At 42.6% G+C, this 17,134-nt stretch overlaps 1 protein-coding gene across 1 annotated transcript in view; it reads left to right on the forward strand.

Annotated features, from left to right (window-relative positions):
• dock3 (dedicator of cytokinesis 3) overlaps positions 1-17,134 on the forward strand; it is a 64,111-nt gene that overhangs the window by 42,837 nt on the left and 4,140 nt on the right. The window contains exons 18-48 of the mRNA XM_029502495.1: positions 469-640; positions 853-950; positions 1,631-1,714; positions 1,788-1,888; positions 2,420-2,501; positions 3,819-3,989; positions 4,425-4,610; positions 5,540-5,732; positions 5,844-5,971; positions 6,338-6,484; positions 7,473-7,571; positions 7,674-7,768; positions 7,907-7,982; positions 8,561-8,661; positions 9,720-9,778; positions 9,931-10,079; positions 10,162-10,247; positions 10,410-10,436; positions 11,333-11,428; positions 11,737-11,797; positions 11,914-12,007; positions 12,097-12,245; positions 12,854-12,940; positions 13,376-13,480; positions 14,121-14,262; positions 14,426-14,592; positions 14,888-14,974; positions 15,051-15,230; positions 15,519-15,602; positions 16,189-16,305; positions 16,832-16,962. Of these exons, the coding sequence (XP_029358355.1) occupies positions 469-640; positions 853-950; positions 1,631-1,714; positions 1,788-1,888; positions 2,420-2,501; positions 3,819-3,989; positions 4,425-4,610; positions 5,540-5,732; positions 5,844-5,971; positions 6,338-6,484; positions 7,473-7,571; positions 7,674-7,768; positions 7,907-7,982; positions 8,561-8,661; positions 9,720-9,778; positions 9,931-10,079; positions 10,162-10,247; positions 10,410-10,436; positions 11,333-11,428; positions 11,737-11,797; positions 11,914-12,007; positions 12,097-12,245; positions 12,854-12,940; positions 13,376-13,480; positions 14,121-14,262; positions 14,426-14,592; positions 14,888-14,974; positions 15,051-15,230; positions 15,519-15,602; positions 16,189-16,305; positions 16,832-16,962 (3,554 nt within the window). The remainder of the gene's footprint in view (positions 1-468; positions 641-852; positions 951-1,630; positions 1,715-1,787; positions 1,889-2,419; positions 2,502-3,818; positions 3,990-4,424; positions 4,611-5,539; positions 5,733-5,843; positions 5,972-6,337; positions 6,485-7,472; positions 7,572-7,673; positions 7,769-7,906; positions 7,983-8,560; positions 8,662-9,719; positions 9,779-9,930; positions 10,080-10,161; positions 10,248-10,409; positions 10,437-11,332; positions 11,429-11,736; positions 11,798-11,913; positions 12,008-12,096; positions 12,246-12,853; positions 12,941-13,375; positions 13,481-14,120; positions 14,263-14,425; positions 14,593-14,887; positions 14,975-15,050; positions 15,231-15,518; positions 15,603-16,188; positions 16,306-16,831; positions 16,963-17,134) is intronic.

Genomic DNA, 17,134 nt, shown 5'->3' on the forward strand with positions numbered 1-17,134 from the left:
GTGGGTTCTTCTCACAGTGTCAGCCACCTTAAGAGCCTAAAATTTGCATACTTATTTTCTGCTTCAGTGGTTTTGAGTTTATGTTATTAAATATCTTACATTATATATATTATATTTGATTTATATTTTAATGTACAGCATGATTTATTTACACCCTCTCGTATTTTTCACCATTGGTCTTTTTATTGTAAGGCCTGACATTTAGACTTACAGGAGTCACACCACTATGTGAGGCCACTGCAAAGTAACACTTTGATTTAAGCATCTCAGAGCAGGATAAATCCTCCATCGCCCACAGCAATGATGAGGGTCAGCCAAGCAGCAATAGCAACATTTCCTGAACCAATGAACAGCAACCACAGAGGGGAGAGACTTTATTTACACAGAAAACAATTAATTACTGATCGCTATTTTAAATCTCCTTGAAATCATTTACCGTTCATTGTCTCCTTCTCACGTCCGGCTTAGTGTGATGAGAACACAACCTTCAGTAACCACGCTCTCTACCTGGGCCTTCCCTGCTGTAAAGAAGACTTCAACAGTTGTCCCAGCATTCCCTCCAGCCTCATCTTCCAGCGCAGCACCAAGGAGACCTTCTGGATCTCCACACAGCTCTCCTCCACCAAGCTCACTCAGAACGGTACTCAGCTGATCATGGACATTCTTTAAGCCCTGTCATGAGACATGACCATACATTAACAGTCATAGAAATGTCTTCATTTATTTATCCATGTATGTTTGTGTAAGGATGCTTGACCCTCATGCTGTAATGACCTCCAGAGGGTCTGAACATTATTTGTATTTTCCTCCTGTCACCACATTTGAGTCTTTCCTGACATTTCTCTCTGTCAGTGGACCTCCTGGCTCTGCTCAAGTGGAAGGCCCATCCGGAAAGAGTCATGGATATTCTCGGCCGTCTACGACATGTCAGTGGAGAGGAGATAGTGAAGGTGAGGATGTCCATTTGCTGTTCTTGGTCTCTTCTTGAAAACTTCAGTAATCTTCTTTTGGAGGGTGAAAAGCAGGATCGACAGAATCAGGTGCTTACTCAGAAATATCACATTTGGATATGCATATGTCTCACCATGTGAAGTAATCGACATTTTTTGTTGTGTGACATCAAAATGTCAGTGTGGGTAAACACATTTTACACAGCCGAGCTGATGGCTACCAACCATCAACCAGGGTGTCCCGTTGCTTTTGACAAAAGAATAAGATTTCTTTATTTGTCTCCCAGTCTGGAAATTTTCAGCTAATCTGTACTGATCTGACTCGAAGGGAGTCCATTTTCCCTGTTTTTCATAAATGAGAAATGTTCTTTTCATGATATGTACACTTTTTACTGTGCAGGGGAGCGTTAGTTTAATGTCTTAGTTTGCTACAATAAATATGTTTAGAGTCAGGTTAACCCGCTCTAAAGCAGGTAATCACAGGTTACATACACCGACCTGTGTGTGAGCTCACTCACAGCTCTGTGTCCTGCCTGTCTGATAAATCGATCTGCGTCAGGTCCCATCTAGACCTGATCAGAGTCTTCAGTGATCTGATCACAGGAGGTCAGCTCAGGGTGTAACGGGGCCTCAGTCATACATCCTGTAACTGACTTTATGTGTGTGGGAATGTGTTACAGTTTCTCCAAGACATTCTGGACACCTTATTCTCCATTTTGGATGACAACACAGACAAATATGGACCATTGGTATTCCAGTCACTGGTAAGAGACTCCAGAGAACACACTGAAAACTGAACGTGTCTCAAACCTTAATAAAAATCTCTCTCTCTCTCAGGTATTCATCATCAACCTGCTCAGGGACAGTAAATACTACCACTTCAGACCAGTGATGGACACGTACATCCAGAAACACTTTGCTGGTGCTTTGGCCTACAAGTGAGTGCTTTACTCTGACTGACTAGTCCTGGACAAGTTTTAATTCGATTTCATTCTACATTACATACAGATGGATTGCAACTACACCCCTTCCCCAACAATTCACACCTTTACTGTCCTGACTCACTCATCAGCCACAGCAGATTTGATGTATTTTTTTTTTTTTTTTTTTTTTTTTTTTAAATATGTGTTCACCACTACGTGGTCATCAACAAACAGCAGACACACTCAGAGGGCAACTTGTGAACATACATAAGCATTTAGCCACTTAAGAGCCACATGTTTTCATGAGAAACTGGTGGAGACGGGTTAGGGGTAGAGCCTAAAGAGAGGAAACACTGGGCTGAGACGTCTGAGGACATACAAGTACCAACAACAAATGAATCATCACGTTGCTCTTTAACTTGTGCACATGTCAGCGTTGGTTCCCCTGCAGCCAAGTGAACAGAAAAAAAAAATCAGGTCTTAAGTGTCTAAAACCAGGGCTGTGTGCTTTACATTCTCATGTGTTCAGTGTTTGTTGTGTTACAGAGAGCTGATCCGCTGTCTAAAGTGGTACATGGACCGCTCTGCTGAGGTGGTGAGGCAGGACCACATACAGGAGGCCATGAGGGTAAGAGTGAGTTTCAATTATCAGATGGCAACCTGACTGTTTCATGACTCAGCAGAGGTCAAATACATTAAAGGTCCCATATTTTAACTTGTCCGGTGTTTCATCTCAAGTGTTGATTTCCATTAGCAGATATATTAGTGTAGTTTTACATCACTTCTTTCTGCTTCTCTCTGGAGCTCTAATGTAACAACAAGTCAGGCCCAGTCAGTCAGTGGATCGGAGTCTCTTTTTATTTTAAATGTCAGTTTCTGAATACAGGCTATGAGCATTTCTGTGTGGCCTGAACACTGTAATTCCTCACAGTATTAATATAGAACCTAGAGGAACCTAAAGGTGAACATTTAGACTATAGACCTGTAACATCTATATTTAAAAGTGAAGTCTGGTGTCGGTGTAGTAGTGACCCATATCGAGTGTCTACCTTTATTTAATGCAAGTTTAATCATATCCACTGTTACTTTATGGCTGATTTTATGTTTGTTTTTTTATACAAATCTGTTTCCAAAACAGATTTTTGACCGTCTTTTTTTGCCAATGTGAATCTCCCATTTTCTTTAGTTTTTATGATTCATGCAAAGAAAAAAAGAGAGATTGGTTCTGACGGGAGGCGTCTCACATTCACCTGCTGAACAAAACAAAACCGGCTGCATCTGCAAATGTGTGTTTACCTACAAGCAAACAGCTGCAGAGATCCTAATCTGTATTCTGATGGTTGACATGCTGCTTCTCCTCATCTCCTCAGTGACTTATATGCACAGTGTTACTTTTTTTTATTATTCAAATCAAAAATAAAGTTTTGTTTTGTCAACATTTTTACACCTTTATCATTCTTCCTGCTGGATCCCCTCATTCAGTCTCCCAGCAAAACGCTGACATGTGCATGTATTCAACATTGCATCACATTGTAGGCAGAGCTCAGAATAGATGTACCATCTGAAGCAGATGCAGCACATTTAGCAGACAAATGTTCTTTCTTTGAAATATTTATCAGACTCAAACATCCATCTCAAGTGGGTAACACTGTCATGTAAAAGTGGACAGTGTGAATTATTGAAGATGGCTTTGACACATGGTGCAGCTGGGAGTTTTTTTAATCCATCTTAAACAAGCCTGTGTGTCTGTACATGCCCACCAACTTTCAGCCTGTAACTGTCTTATCCTTTTTAATTTCAGTTTTCTTTACAGTTTCATTTTTTAAACTGTTTGTGTCACCCCAAATTGTACTGTATTGATAAAAACAAGTGACTTGGATGATAAATCCTCAAGCTGACCATATTTGTGTGTCTGTTGTGTTAATGTGTCGCCCCCCCCACACAGGCCTTGGAGTATCTGTTTAAATTCATTGTCCAGTCTCGAATCCTTTACTCTCGGGCCACTTGTGGTATGGAGGAGGAGCAGTTTCGCACCAGCATTCAGGAACTCTTTCAGTCAATCCGCTTCGTCCTCAGCCTCGACAGCCGCAACTCAGAGACCCTCATCTTTACGCAGGTGAGGTCACACACGGGTTTGATGGATTCTTCAAAGTGATTTCTTTATTATTTTATTTTATTTTTGTTTTTTAGAGAAAATAATAGGTTTCTGTTGTTCTCTCTTGTTTGAAGTAATCATCTTTTTTCACATCAGAGATGTAACAGCTTCTTGTTGGGTCTTTGTAGTTTGTGAGACTCATTAGCTCTGACTCAAAATCCCCTGATAATTGAATTATTTGCTTCCAGTTTAGTTTTTCCTGGGATTTTCTCCCATCTTCAGGTAGCTGCTTTAATCTGACTCTTATCTTCTATATCTTTCTACTTGTACCTTGGACCCTTCCTTGCTTCCTTCCTTCCCTCATCTTCTCTCATAATCTTCCACTATTCTTTGCGCCATCCATCGGGTCCCTATTATTCCTCCTGGGCCCTTTCCCTCCACGCCTATGTACCGCAGGGCTCCCAGCCTTGTCCAGGCACAAATCAAGCGACAGGCCCTGGTATTGTGCCGGCCGTTCCCTTAGCACTAGTACCCGCACTGGGTCAAGCCCAGGCCCCTGCCCCAGGACTGGCTCCTGGCAGCGGGCAAGCCAACTGCAGTCAGGCCTGGAGCTCCAACGCTCTGCGGCCGTCTCCGTTGTCAGTAAGTAAACTAATGGGTGGAAACCACAGCACCCCGTTCTTTGTGTGAAGCCCTGAGTCCTCATTCACCTGTTCAGCTGTTCGTGAGCCTAACCTCTGACACACAAACACACTGGGGATCTTTCACATTCACGCCCTGACATGCCTCACATGACCTGGACTGCCTTCTTCCCCCCGTCCCCCCACTCTACTACACACCTTCCCCCCCCGTCACAGCCGCTTGCTGCCCTGTTGCACTCACAGTCACATATTTCACCTCAAAGAGAAATCCTGAGTGGCTGCTCAATCACATGTGGTGATTGCAGATTAAAACCTCATTTTTTTTACATCAGCAGATACTTAAGGATTTAATTTATGCGAACACAGGAATGAATCAATTCATCAGTAGAAATAATCTGCATCTATTTTTCATCTGGACAAAAATAAAGTGTGAAGGACATTCAAAAAGATTTTTCTCACATTTACACACATAGTGAATGTATTTGATGATGGATCAGTCCATCATTCTTCCCCTTGGAAACATTGCCCATAAAACAGTGAATCTCATTCTGAGCAACCCGGACTACACTTTCCAGTGCCGTTCCTAATATGTGTAGCTGTGTGTCTTTAATAATATTCCAAAATTAATACCTCTAACCTTTCTCTGCTGTGTTTCGTTCTTTTTAACACTGCTGTGATTTCTTATCTAATAATAATAATATTGTATGAATTAACTGAGTTTTTCATTGTGCGCTTTCACATTATGTTATTATGTTTTTCGTTGTAACTCGGCTCCACTGTCTTCTACTGTACAACAGAATGGTGTTACAACCAAATATATGTTGAATTACAACACAACTCAGCGTCCCTCTTCTTAAAACACCTCTGCTCGCTCTGTGAATCTTCCTCCTCCTGTCGCTCACCTCTTTCTATCTGCCTTCTCTTCCTCAGGCCGCTCTGCTGAACTCATTTCCAGCGATCTTTGATGAGTTGCTGCAGATGTTCACAGTACAAGAAGTGGCAGAGTTTGTGCGTGGCACTCTGGGCAGCATGCCATCCACAGTCCACATAGGACAGTCCATGGACGTGGTCAAACTGCAGTCCATAGCCCGAACTGTGGACAGCAGACTCTTCTCTTTCCCAGGTGAGGTTTCAGTAAAAACAGTAAACACACTCCACAGTTTTTCTGCGTGGTTCTGTCAAAACTAGCACCAAAATCACATGCAAATGAGTCTCAGTGTTTTTGTGTCCTCAGAATCTCGCAGGATCCTGCTTCCTGTAGTCCTGCATCACATCCATCTCCATCTCAGGCAGCAGAAAGAGCTGCTCATCTGCTCTGGAATACTCAGCTCTATATTCTCTATTATAAAGAGCAGCTCTCTGGTAACACACACACACCACAGAGTTTCTTCTTCTGCAGAGCATGAATGTAGTTGTGTTTTTTATGTAGAAATCTTGATGATACAATCACCCTGATCCAGTATTAAGAGTTTGGAAAATTAATGTGGAAGTAATCAGGTAGGTCAGGAAGCATCAAATGCCAGATTTAAAACTGGGAAGTTTGTTTCTCCTCAGTAAACCTGATGTTCATTTAACCCCACAGACGTCGACAGGCATCTATTCAAATGAAAGATGTTTCACTGGACTTCTCTCGTCTGCTTTTCTTCTTCCTTTTCTTCGCTCTCTCCTTCCATCATTGCTTTGTGCTTCCTTCTTCACCTCATGACTTTCTCCCATCACTTCCTCCAGGACACATCAGTGCAGGAGGAGGTGGAGATGATGGTTGAGTCTCTACTGGACGTCCTCCTGCAGACCCTGCTGTCCATCATGAGCAAGAGCCAATCGCAGGAGGCGGTAAGGGGTCAACGCTGTCCGCAGTGCACCGCGGAGATCACTGTTAGTAACTAACAATACGACTACTACTACAACACCTCCCGCTACCCTTGTCCATCCAGTATCTGTCTGCCAGTTTGCTTTTCCCATGGCATGAATTGGTTTTGTGTGTTTTCACTTTGAAACATCACAAAATTAGCATTTACTGTCCTTCATATAAATGACCAAAACAGGATAAAGGTTTCATATATGTAAAGGTTGACCTCCAGGCCCTCTATGATTATAATTCAAGTTAAGTCGTGTTTTATTTGTATATCAATTGTTCACAAGAATTTATCTCAAGCCACTTTTCAAGTTGAGCAGGTTTACAAAGTTATTCACAGAGACCCAACAAATCCCACCAATAGCAATCAGAGTAGAATGAATAAACTGGGTTTCTCTGATTTCTTGAGACTGAGGCCACCTTTGTGATGTCACCTCCCTCAGCCCCGCCCCACAGGTCTGCCTCCTCATCCTCTTCTGCTCCTTGTGAATGCTGTCATGCATGCCTTAATAATAAGTATTAAAAGTTGTGTTCCTTGTACCTTTTTGCTTCCCACCTTTGTTGTAAATCAATTTGTGGAGAAGAACGGACTCCATCTGTATTTATACCTCATGTACCTGATTATGATTTTTGCCTCAGGTGTTCCTCTTGGTGTATTCTGAGGATTGGTTGTAACATAAATTCTGAGACATTTTCTTCTTCTGTCTTTTTCTTATTTTGGATTTTATTAAGGGGGCTTTATCACACATCTTGAATGAATGTCAGGATGTGTATGCCTCCCTACTGGCTACAGCATGTCTACATTTAAGTTTGAACAGCATCTCTTTTGCTCGTGTCCACACAAAACTGGAGATTTTCAAAGTCCCCAAAACCACATACCCAGCTCAACTCATTTTATTTTGAAAGCCCTGTCCGCCCGTCTTGTCATTATGTTTTCACTGCTCACTGTTAATCCACTGCTGTGATTCAGTGTGATTGGCTCACATCCCTGCCCCCCACCTTTTGCAGGGAGAGTATGTGTCCTGCCTCCTGTCCCTCCTCCGACAGATGACAGATATCCACTTCCAGCACCTGATGGAGAACTTCCAGAGCAAGGAAGAGATCAAGGTACAGGAAGCCGACGTCCAGCACACAGCTCAAAACACACTAATACATTATTATCAGCATACAGTCATGTTGCTGTGCAACCTGCCTGTCTCCTGTCTCCAGGAGTTTCTGTTGAAGATCCTGTGTGTGTTCAGAAATCTGATGAAGCTCAGTATTTTCCCTCGCGACTGGAATATAATGAGACTCCTCACCAGCAAGTAAGACATTAATTACAGATAGAATGGACGCACATCTAACGGTGTCTGCATGTATCACTGACTGAAGAGGAGTTCAGACACAGCTTTTGTTACCAATAGTTGTTTTGTATTTGCTTTGTTTCCGTTGCTTCTCTGCAGCATCATCCTGACGACAGCTCAGTATCTGTCTCCTGCTCTGCACAAGAACTTCACAGAGGCAGAATTTGACTTTAAGGTACGCGGTTTTAACTGAGACACAAACCGACTGATGTACGTCAAACCACCGGCAGCCTATGAGGCCCCCCGGTCTCTCTGTCCAGTTAATGCTGCTGGTGTCTTTTTAACTTAAACAAAAATCTGATGCTCATTCCCGCTCTAAAGCTTGTAACATTCAGCTACAAGAAAGAGACTGAAAACCAGATCATTCCACAGGCTGCTGGCAGTCAGACAGCAACGACAGACCAAGAACCATCAACATCTCCTTAAGGGAACGAGCTGATTGTATAAGAGTATGAGGGACAGTGTGATCCCAGACTGCTCGATGCCTGGTTCTCTACTGAGAGAGAAAACCGTGAATCATCATGAGTCTCTTTGACATATTCAGAAAAAGAAAGGCAAAGCCAGACAGCTTTATTTGGACAGCACATTTAATGCACTCCGGCAATTCAAAGTGCTTTAGAGAGCATCAAAATGTGAAATATCAAAGGATAGATTTATGACAGGAAGATCCAGACAAATATATAAAATGGAAAGATGCTAACTAAGTATTAGGTACAGATATGCTGTGATAAGTTTGTGTGTCTGTGTCTACAGGTGTGGAACTCCTACTTCAGTTTGGCGGTGCTGTACATCAACCAGCCCAGTTTACAGCTAGAAAATCTGAGTCCTGCAAAGAGGAAGAAGGTTTTAGACAAGTAAGAATACATGAGCATACAGACATAGAGCATGTACCAGAAGACACACACACACACACACACACACACACACATACAAGCTCTTGGAGACTTTGCCATCAACGCTGCCGTTGTCAGAGTCATGCGTCATCTGCAGCCAAATGCTGAGAGTCAAAGTTGAAAGAATCCATTTTCCTCTTTGAAGTGCAGCAGCGCCACAAAGTCGGAGACCTACTTTTTCAGTCCTCATTTCCTTCTCTACTATGCCTTCTCCACCAAATAGTCCCGGGAAAGCGGAGGCTCAGTGAATTTCCTCAGGCACCTGAAGTTCCCACAACCCCTGCTGAGTCTCTGCGGCTGAAGAATTGTGAAAACTTGGAAAACTCCAGATCCAAAAGTTTTGGCCTGGATTGGGGTGCGCACAATGACACAGCTCACAGTTGGTAGACTGCGATGTTTAAAGGGAAAGAAAAGGAATTCAATTTTATTTATCCAGTGCTGAATCATAACAAGTTATCTGAGGGCACTTTTCAGGCACAGCAGGTCCATGCTGAAAACTTCATAATATTATTCACCCAACCTTCACTCTGAGCACGACTTGGTGACAGTTACAAGAGAAAATTTTCTGGCAACTAGAAACCTTGAGAAGACCTGGTCTCTGTGTGGGCGGCCATCGATCTGTTGAAGGAGAAAGATACAGAGATGCAGAGGTGGGGGGGTGTATTCAGGGATAAAGGGCGAGCAGTTGGAAGGAAAGCTTACATAAGTATTAGTGCAGCTTCCACATAAAGAGAATCACGATAATGTTACTGATAATAAACAATAATATGACAATACACACGAGACAGTGTACCTGGAGGGAGGATCACCTAATTAATGGATTTCCTGGTTATATGATCACGTTGAAGCAAACCAGATTAATTTTCTTCATCACCGAAGGAATCAGTTGTGTGAACTTTAACAGCTTCTTGTTACCAAATGCTCCCCAGCCTCACATTTTTTACACCGGAGCTCCAGAACTCTGGACTTCCGTAGTTTTCCAGATTTGGACTTATTACTTTGTGTGTGTGTCTGTGCAGATACGGTGACATGAGAGTGATGATGACCTACGAACTCTTCAGCATGTGGCAGAACCTGGGTAAGTCAAATTTTAATCCTGAAATTTTACCTCTCTCACTACACATCAACACTTTGTACGTCCAGTCCTTTTCTCTGCTGATATGGTGCGATTGGACATAGATTGGATTAGTTAGTTGATTGATTTAAGATGAGCTGAATCTTTGGCTGCAGGTGAGAATAAGATACACTTCATCCCTGGGATGATTGGCCCGTTTCTGGGAGTGACGCTGGTTCCTCAGGTGGAGGTGCGAAACATCATGATCCCCATCTTCCATGACATGATGGACTGGGAGCAACGTAAGAACGGAAACTTCAAACAGGTACATACAGACATTTACAGACAACTGAAACTTCAAGTCCCTATCACCTGTGTATGACCGTTTTTCCTGGTGTGCGCTGCAGGTGGAGGCTGAATTGATCGACAAGCTGGACAGTTTGGTTTCTGAGGGGAAAGGTGACGAGAACTACAGAGAGCTCTTCGGTTTGCTGTAAGGACACAGTCAGACAGTTCTTCGGTTCCTCGTCCTGTTTCTGCCTCTGACTGTGAACCAATCTGAATCCTTCTGCTTCTCTTTGTTAACAGATTAACTCTGATTTTCTGCTCTAACACTGCTCTTGTCTGTTTGCTTTGCTCTGTGCTACGGGACTAGAACCCAGCTGTTTGGGCCCTACCCCAGGTATGACATCACTATGACATCATACACAGGGATACGTAATATTAGCGCTCAGGGTTATGTCGCCCCTGACAGTGTCAGTCAGGACAGATTGTCTATACTGAGGAGACTAAAATTCTGATTTCCTTCCTCATGTGCTGAAACCAAACTCGATATAAATACATAAAAATTCATAAAAACAGAAACAATCATACATTATCATAAAACACTGTTCATGAGGTTTTACCAAATGCATACTGAACCAATTGGTTGATTTTTTGCTCCATTTTTCCGTTCAAATTAAACAGTTGAGTCTTTTTCTGTAAACACAAAACACGCACACACCTGTTGAGATCCTGAGGCTCCTTATTTTGTCAGACATCTGCCACTAACACTTCAAATGGCAGCATCATATTCATAATTCCTGGAAGCTGAAAGCAGTCCAGTTGTTTGGCTGTGCATTCATCTGCTGAGCCCTTTAATGTGGACACCTTAGATTACATATGCTTTAATTGGCTGCTGGATGTGACAGCCCTGTCAGATGGGCATAGACTCATAGAGACATTTGTGAACCAGATTTGACAAAAAAGGCTTTTAATTTCAACTCATGAAAAATTGGAGCAATTGCAAAATAAATGTTGATATTTTTGTTTAGTAGACTTTGGTCACTGTTACATCAACAGAAAGTTTTCTTCTTTTACACGATGGATTATTTTCAGGTTTATTCTTGATACCAGCTGAGCTCTTAAACTAACTACTAACCAACCAGCTCTGTTTTACATGAACTGCTCTTTTCATCCAGACGGCTGCGTTGGAGTGACAATGTGAATCTGTTTTAAGGATGTAAACATGTTTTAAGCACAAACTGACTGTTTGTGTAAAAAAGTGTTTGGCCTCTGATTTTTCTGTTTCCTGTGAAGTCTGTTGGAGAAGATCGAGCAGGAAACGTGGAGGGAGACGGGCATTTCCTTTGTTACCTCGGTCACACGGCTGATGGAGCGACTGCTGGACTACAGGTAACGTTCTGTAGTCAACACACACACACTTAGCAGATAGCTTTCTTCTCTCAGCAGCAGTTATGTGACATGTTCATCTGTTGTCTTGATAATCGAGGATCATTAGATGTTTGGAACAGTAGAAAAATGTCTTCAGTGTCCTGTTCTAGTTGGCAGTCAGGACGATAAAACTTCAGGAATCGGCGGGACAGAAATGCTTGGTGAAAAAGCACACTGAGCTGCTGAGACTTGTTATGTGAAGAGGCGTGTCGATGCTTTTAACTGTACAGCTGCTGTTTGCTAAATGATTATTTTGAATTTGTTTTTAGAGACTGTATGAAGGGAGATGAGACAGAGAACAAGAAGATTGGCTGCACTGTGAACCTTCTGGTAAGATTCAGGTCATGTTGATGTCTCGCTCACCAACCAGTCAGTCGCAGACTCACAAATTACTCTTATATTTCACAACAGAAATGCCAATGTGTGTCTGTTTTGTGTCTTTTCAGAACTTTTACAAGTCAGAGATCAACAAGGAGGAGATGTACATCCGCTATATCCACAAACTGTGTGATATGCATCTACAGGCGGAGAACTACACCGGTACAGACACACAGACACACTCACAACCTTGTGAACGTGGTGTAAAACACGAATGACTGTTGTCTTTGTGTGCCTTTGTTTGTGCACAGAGGCTGCGTTCACTCTGCTGTTGTACTGGGAGCTGCTGCACTGGGATGAGAGGCCTCTTAAAGAGTTCCTGCACTATGCTGCTCAGACGGAGTGGCATCGCAAGGAGGGGCTCTGCCGCAAGGTCATCCACTACTTCAACAAGGGGAAGGTAAGCACACGCACACACGGACACACACAGACACACACAAAGGTCTATGAAGAGGCTGGTTCATTTTCCCTCCCTTATTATAGTTTCATGTTTTTAATAATATTCCACCTTCAGTTATTCAAATGTTGGAAGATTCAGCCTATTTGTAATATTTTCACGTCTCTGTCTATGTTAGTGGGGGTTGTTCAGCTGCTGGGGGGGCAGGTGTGTGTCATCAGGACCTCTTAGCAGTGAGACTGGACTGAGTATGTGGGAAGATGGGGGTGAAACTTTGCAGTATCTTGTGGGAATTGGCAGCACTAACTGAAGGGTTGGCTCACCCACATACTCACCTGAGCTGGTGGAAGGAGGAAATGTGCCAGCCAGCATTCGATAGGGAAGACGGAGCAGGTGGCAGCCTGGTGTGAAGCTGCAGATTTTCATTTCTTTGACGTTTTGGCTGAAGTAATTTTTTGTTCTATCTCCCATCGTTAATTTTTCTTCTGTTTCAAATAGGAATGCATTATATGAAGAAACTTTGTTCCTCAAAGCCACTAAGGAAGTGTGCGTCTCTCTCTGCCTGTGTGTTTGTGTGCATGTCTGTGTTTATGTGTGTCCGTACGCTCCAGTGTTGGGAGTATGGAATACCTCTTTGCAGAGAGCTGGCCTTCCAGTATGAGTCTCTGTATGACTACCAGAGTCTGAGTTGGATTCGGGTAAGCTGCTAACACACAGCCGTCACATCACCTCTGTCGGTCTTCTCAGTCTAACGTGAATAAAGCTCCCTCTGATTTGTGAGACGTTCTTCTGAATCTAATGCGAGTCTGAGGCTGGAAACAGGATTTGCTCAGAGTAAAAGATCATTTCATCATATTGTAGGTAATGAAAATACAAAATGTTGACACTATAAAATTAATGATATCACAACTCAGAGGACACAGCTATACAAAAAGATCTTAAGTTAGCAGCCGACAATATGAGAAATCCGAGTCAGTAATTCTGTATGTTCACTGTGTTAATAGCACTGAAACAACTGCTGACATCAACCTAGGTTGTAGGAATTATACATTTATACAGAAAGGTCAGTGTCTGTGTGACCTCTTCTTCCTCCTCCTCATCGTCTTCCTGCTGTGGTGTGTATGTGTGTGGAGAAAATGGAGGCAGCCTATTATGACAACATTATGGAGCAGCAGCGTCTGGAGCCAGAGTTCTTCAGGGTCGGATTCTACGGCAGGAAGTTTCCCTTCTTCCTCAGAGTGAGTGAACCTTTTCAAGCCCACAGAAGAATTCACACCTCCAGATGTGACTTTTTCTTTGGGGTGTTACTGATGTTCTCCGACAGCCGTTCTTCAAAGTGTCTCACTCAGAGGCCGAGCTGCCAAAGTCTCTGGATCAGTCCTGTATGTTTCTGAAGACAGTCAGATATTTAGAGCTGATTTTTCATCATTACTGCTCCAAAGAATGAGCAGAACTCCTGATCAGATAAAGATAGAAACTTCAGATCAGCACTAGAACAACCCAAACACGAGAGGAACTTTTCTCTGGTTATTCTGCTTTACACCGTTTTTATCTGGAAAATAATTTAATAATTTTAAAATGTGTTTTTTTTTTTTTTTTTTTATGAGTAACTATCCCCAATTACAATGAACAAAGGGAGAAAAGGAGACTTAACATTTTGACAACTTGACAGCTTCATAAGGAAAAACACAAAGGGATGAAAAGAGGGAAAAGCCAAAATGTGGGTCAGAGTTTCTTAAATATTTACAATTCAAGCACAAAGTCGTCTCTGAAGTCATGAAATTAATAAAACAGTTGAAGGCTAAAAGCCGATCTGAGGCAGCAGAGACCTTAAGTGTTACTGAAAGTTTTTTTTGGTCTGTGTTTGTCTCGCTGCAGAACAAAGAGTTTGTCTGCCGTGGCCACGACTATGAAAGGTTAGAGGCTTTTCAGCAAAGGATGCTGGGAGAATTCCCACAAGCTATTGCGATGCAGCACCCCAATCAGCCCGATGAAGCCATTCTGCAGTGTGACGCTCAGTGTATCCTACAGAAAAGTGGTGTTTCTCCAAAGTGTGTCGATGTGATTGAGCTGAATACTAATTCAAGTTTGATGTTGATCCAAACAGAATCAACATGTTTTATCGAGTAGGAAAGAAATCGTGTTCAGTTTATTGAGTGAGTTCTTTGACCTCCTCGGCTCAGACCTGCAGATCTACGCAGTGACTCCGGTCCCAGATAGCGTCACCGTGCTGCAGATGGACAGAGTGCCAGACCGCATCAAGAGCTTCTATCGAGTCAACAACGTTCGACGTTTCCGCTATGACCGGCCCTTCCACAAAGGCCCCAAAGACAGAGACAACGAGTTCAAGGTGGGCTGGACAGCGCTTGCTCTTTGGAGCTTCTACCAGTTGGTTCTGATTTCAAGACTTTGGAATCAGACCTTTAATTCACTTTATATTAGCATCCAGTAGAGAGCCAGATTTGATGACTTCACCCTCTATAAACAGTTTGAGTAAAAAAGTGCCAGTGAAATGAGTTTGAACGACCTGAGTCCAGGTAGACCAGGTTTGATCAAAGTTAAATACAAGGTAGATAATATAGGAGCTTCTGTAATAAAAGCAAAGATAAACAGCACGGTGTGTCGCTGCTTGTTGTGTGTTTCAGAGTCTGTGGATCGAGAGGACCACTCTGATCCTGACTCATCCTCTGCCCGGGATTTCACGTTGGTTTGAGGTGGACAAGAGAGAGCTGGTGAGCCTGCACAATTAAATAAAAACTGTTATATTTCCTGCTCTCCAGAGAATTCTTACATGTAACTGTCCTCCAGGTGGAGGTGAGTCCGTTGGAAAACGCCATCTCCGTAGTGGAAAACAAGAACCAGGAGCTGCGGACTCTGATCAGCCAGTATCAACACAAGCAGCTGCACGGCAACATCAACCTGCTCAGCATGACCCTGAATGGAGTCATCGACGCCGCCGTCAACGGGGGCATCGCCAGATACCAAGAGGTTAATTAAGTTTGTATGAGTCAGTCAGATCTAAAGCAGCGTTAATTCTTTTATCAAATGTGTTGAGGCTGAATAAGCTGCATTAAAAGAGAATTATTTCCTTTTCAATTATATATTTACATTATATTTAGCATCATTCAGTTTTAGATGGATAGTCTTTATTTCAAGCTTGGAGTTGTTATGCTCACCTGTTATCACTGTTCAGACCTTTTCATAGTTAAACATGACAAATTAAAATGGTATTTAGTATTTTGATGTGTATGTTTGTGCTTGTCTTTGTGACTGCAGGCTTTCTTTGATAAAGAATACATCACCAGCCACCCTGAGGACACAGAGAAGATCACACAGCTCAAAGACCTGATGCAGGAGCAGGTCAGACTTTATTTAAGCATATTAATGGTAAAAAGTTTGACCTGACTGCGTTTTGACCGAAGACTCAGATCATAATGAGCCTTAAAAAAACAAAAGAAGTCTAAATAATTAATCTGATATATATAGATATCAAGTATAACTCATCCTTGTTGTGGCAGAAAAGTTTGTTTTTCTTAAAGACTGTCGGAGCTTCAACATCTACCTTAAACCATTTGAACTGTTATGAATGATGATAAGAATCTTTCTTTAGAGTGGAAAAAGAGATGTTTAACAATCACAAAACAAAATGTGATTTTGTATTTGTGTTGTAGTGACATCATACTAACAAAATTTGTACTTTAAAGAAGGTTTTTCTCAAATAAAGGCAGTGAAAAATAAAATGTTGTAACCCCATAGAAACATAAACAAGCTTTATCACTTCTAAACAGAAGTGCTGCTGGAGGGGCTGCAGGGGCTAATTCTGTGAAGACCCAGAAAATCTACAGGGACCTTCGCTTTTTCACAGCCACAGGAGAAAATAGAGATTTCTCCAGGAAACTCAGGGATTTGGCTGTCTTTAGCTGTTATAAATGTTTGTTTCCCACAGGTTCACATCCTGGGAGTCGGCCTGGCGGTGCACGAAAAGCTGGTGCACCCAGAAATGCGCCCGCTGCACAAAAAGCTGATCGATCAGTTCCAGATGATGCGAAGCAGCCTCTGTCACGTGAGTGCATGCCACAAAAAACTGTCAATAAACATTTAAACAATAGCTGGACTCGGGAATGTAGTTCGAGATTCTTTTATTACAAGTGAGAGAATAATTCAAATCACCAAATCTCTCCGCAATTGAACTCAATAGGAAACTTAACTTATGACGCAGTTGACATAGTAGATTTATGTATCAGAGAGTCTATTTTCCAACGTAGTATTTGGAGGTGTATATGCTTCTGTGGGCTCACTCAGGACTCAGAAACAGATTGGCTGTGCGACATCACCCATCAGAGCCAATAAGAGTGTCCGATGTAGAGACGTGACTCCAGACGTGACTCCAGACGTCACTATCAAAGAAGGAGTCAGAGAGTCGGACTGATCAGAGCTGAACTAACGTCCTTCATCAGTTTATCCACCATTACCTCAACTTCAACACTCCGAAGACTTAGTTGTGTTAAAGGACGCTGTTTGTTTGACATCTTTAGTCTGGACGCACGAAGTGTGTTACTGTGTGTGGGCAGCAGGAACATTCACATCAGTGTTTCTTTGCGGCCTTGCAGGGTCTGCCAGGATTAGATAAGACGGGCTCAGGAGCCAACACTCCCAGAGGGATCCTGGCCTCTCACAGCCCCATGAGCCCCGAGAGCTTCAAACTCATGCACCGGCACAGGTCAGCAACACTCACACAGACACACAAAGACGCACAGAGAATGTGCTGCTTTATCTGCAATGAACAAGCATTCATCCATTCATACTCACGATGTCACACACATTTTATCTCACTGGACTCATCGTTCATCTGCTCTGTCTCCTTTACAGTCTTGAATAATTTTACACAAAAG

The sequence above is a fragment of the Echeneis naucrates genome, chromosome 5, assembly GCF_900963305.1.
Source record: "Echeneis naucrates chromosome 5, fEcheNa1.1, whole genome shotgun sequence".
Classification (NCBI taxonomy): domain Eukaryota; kingdom Metazoa; phylum Chordata; class Actinopteri; order Carangiformes; family Echeneidae; genus Echeneis; species Echeneis naucrates.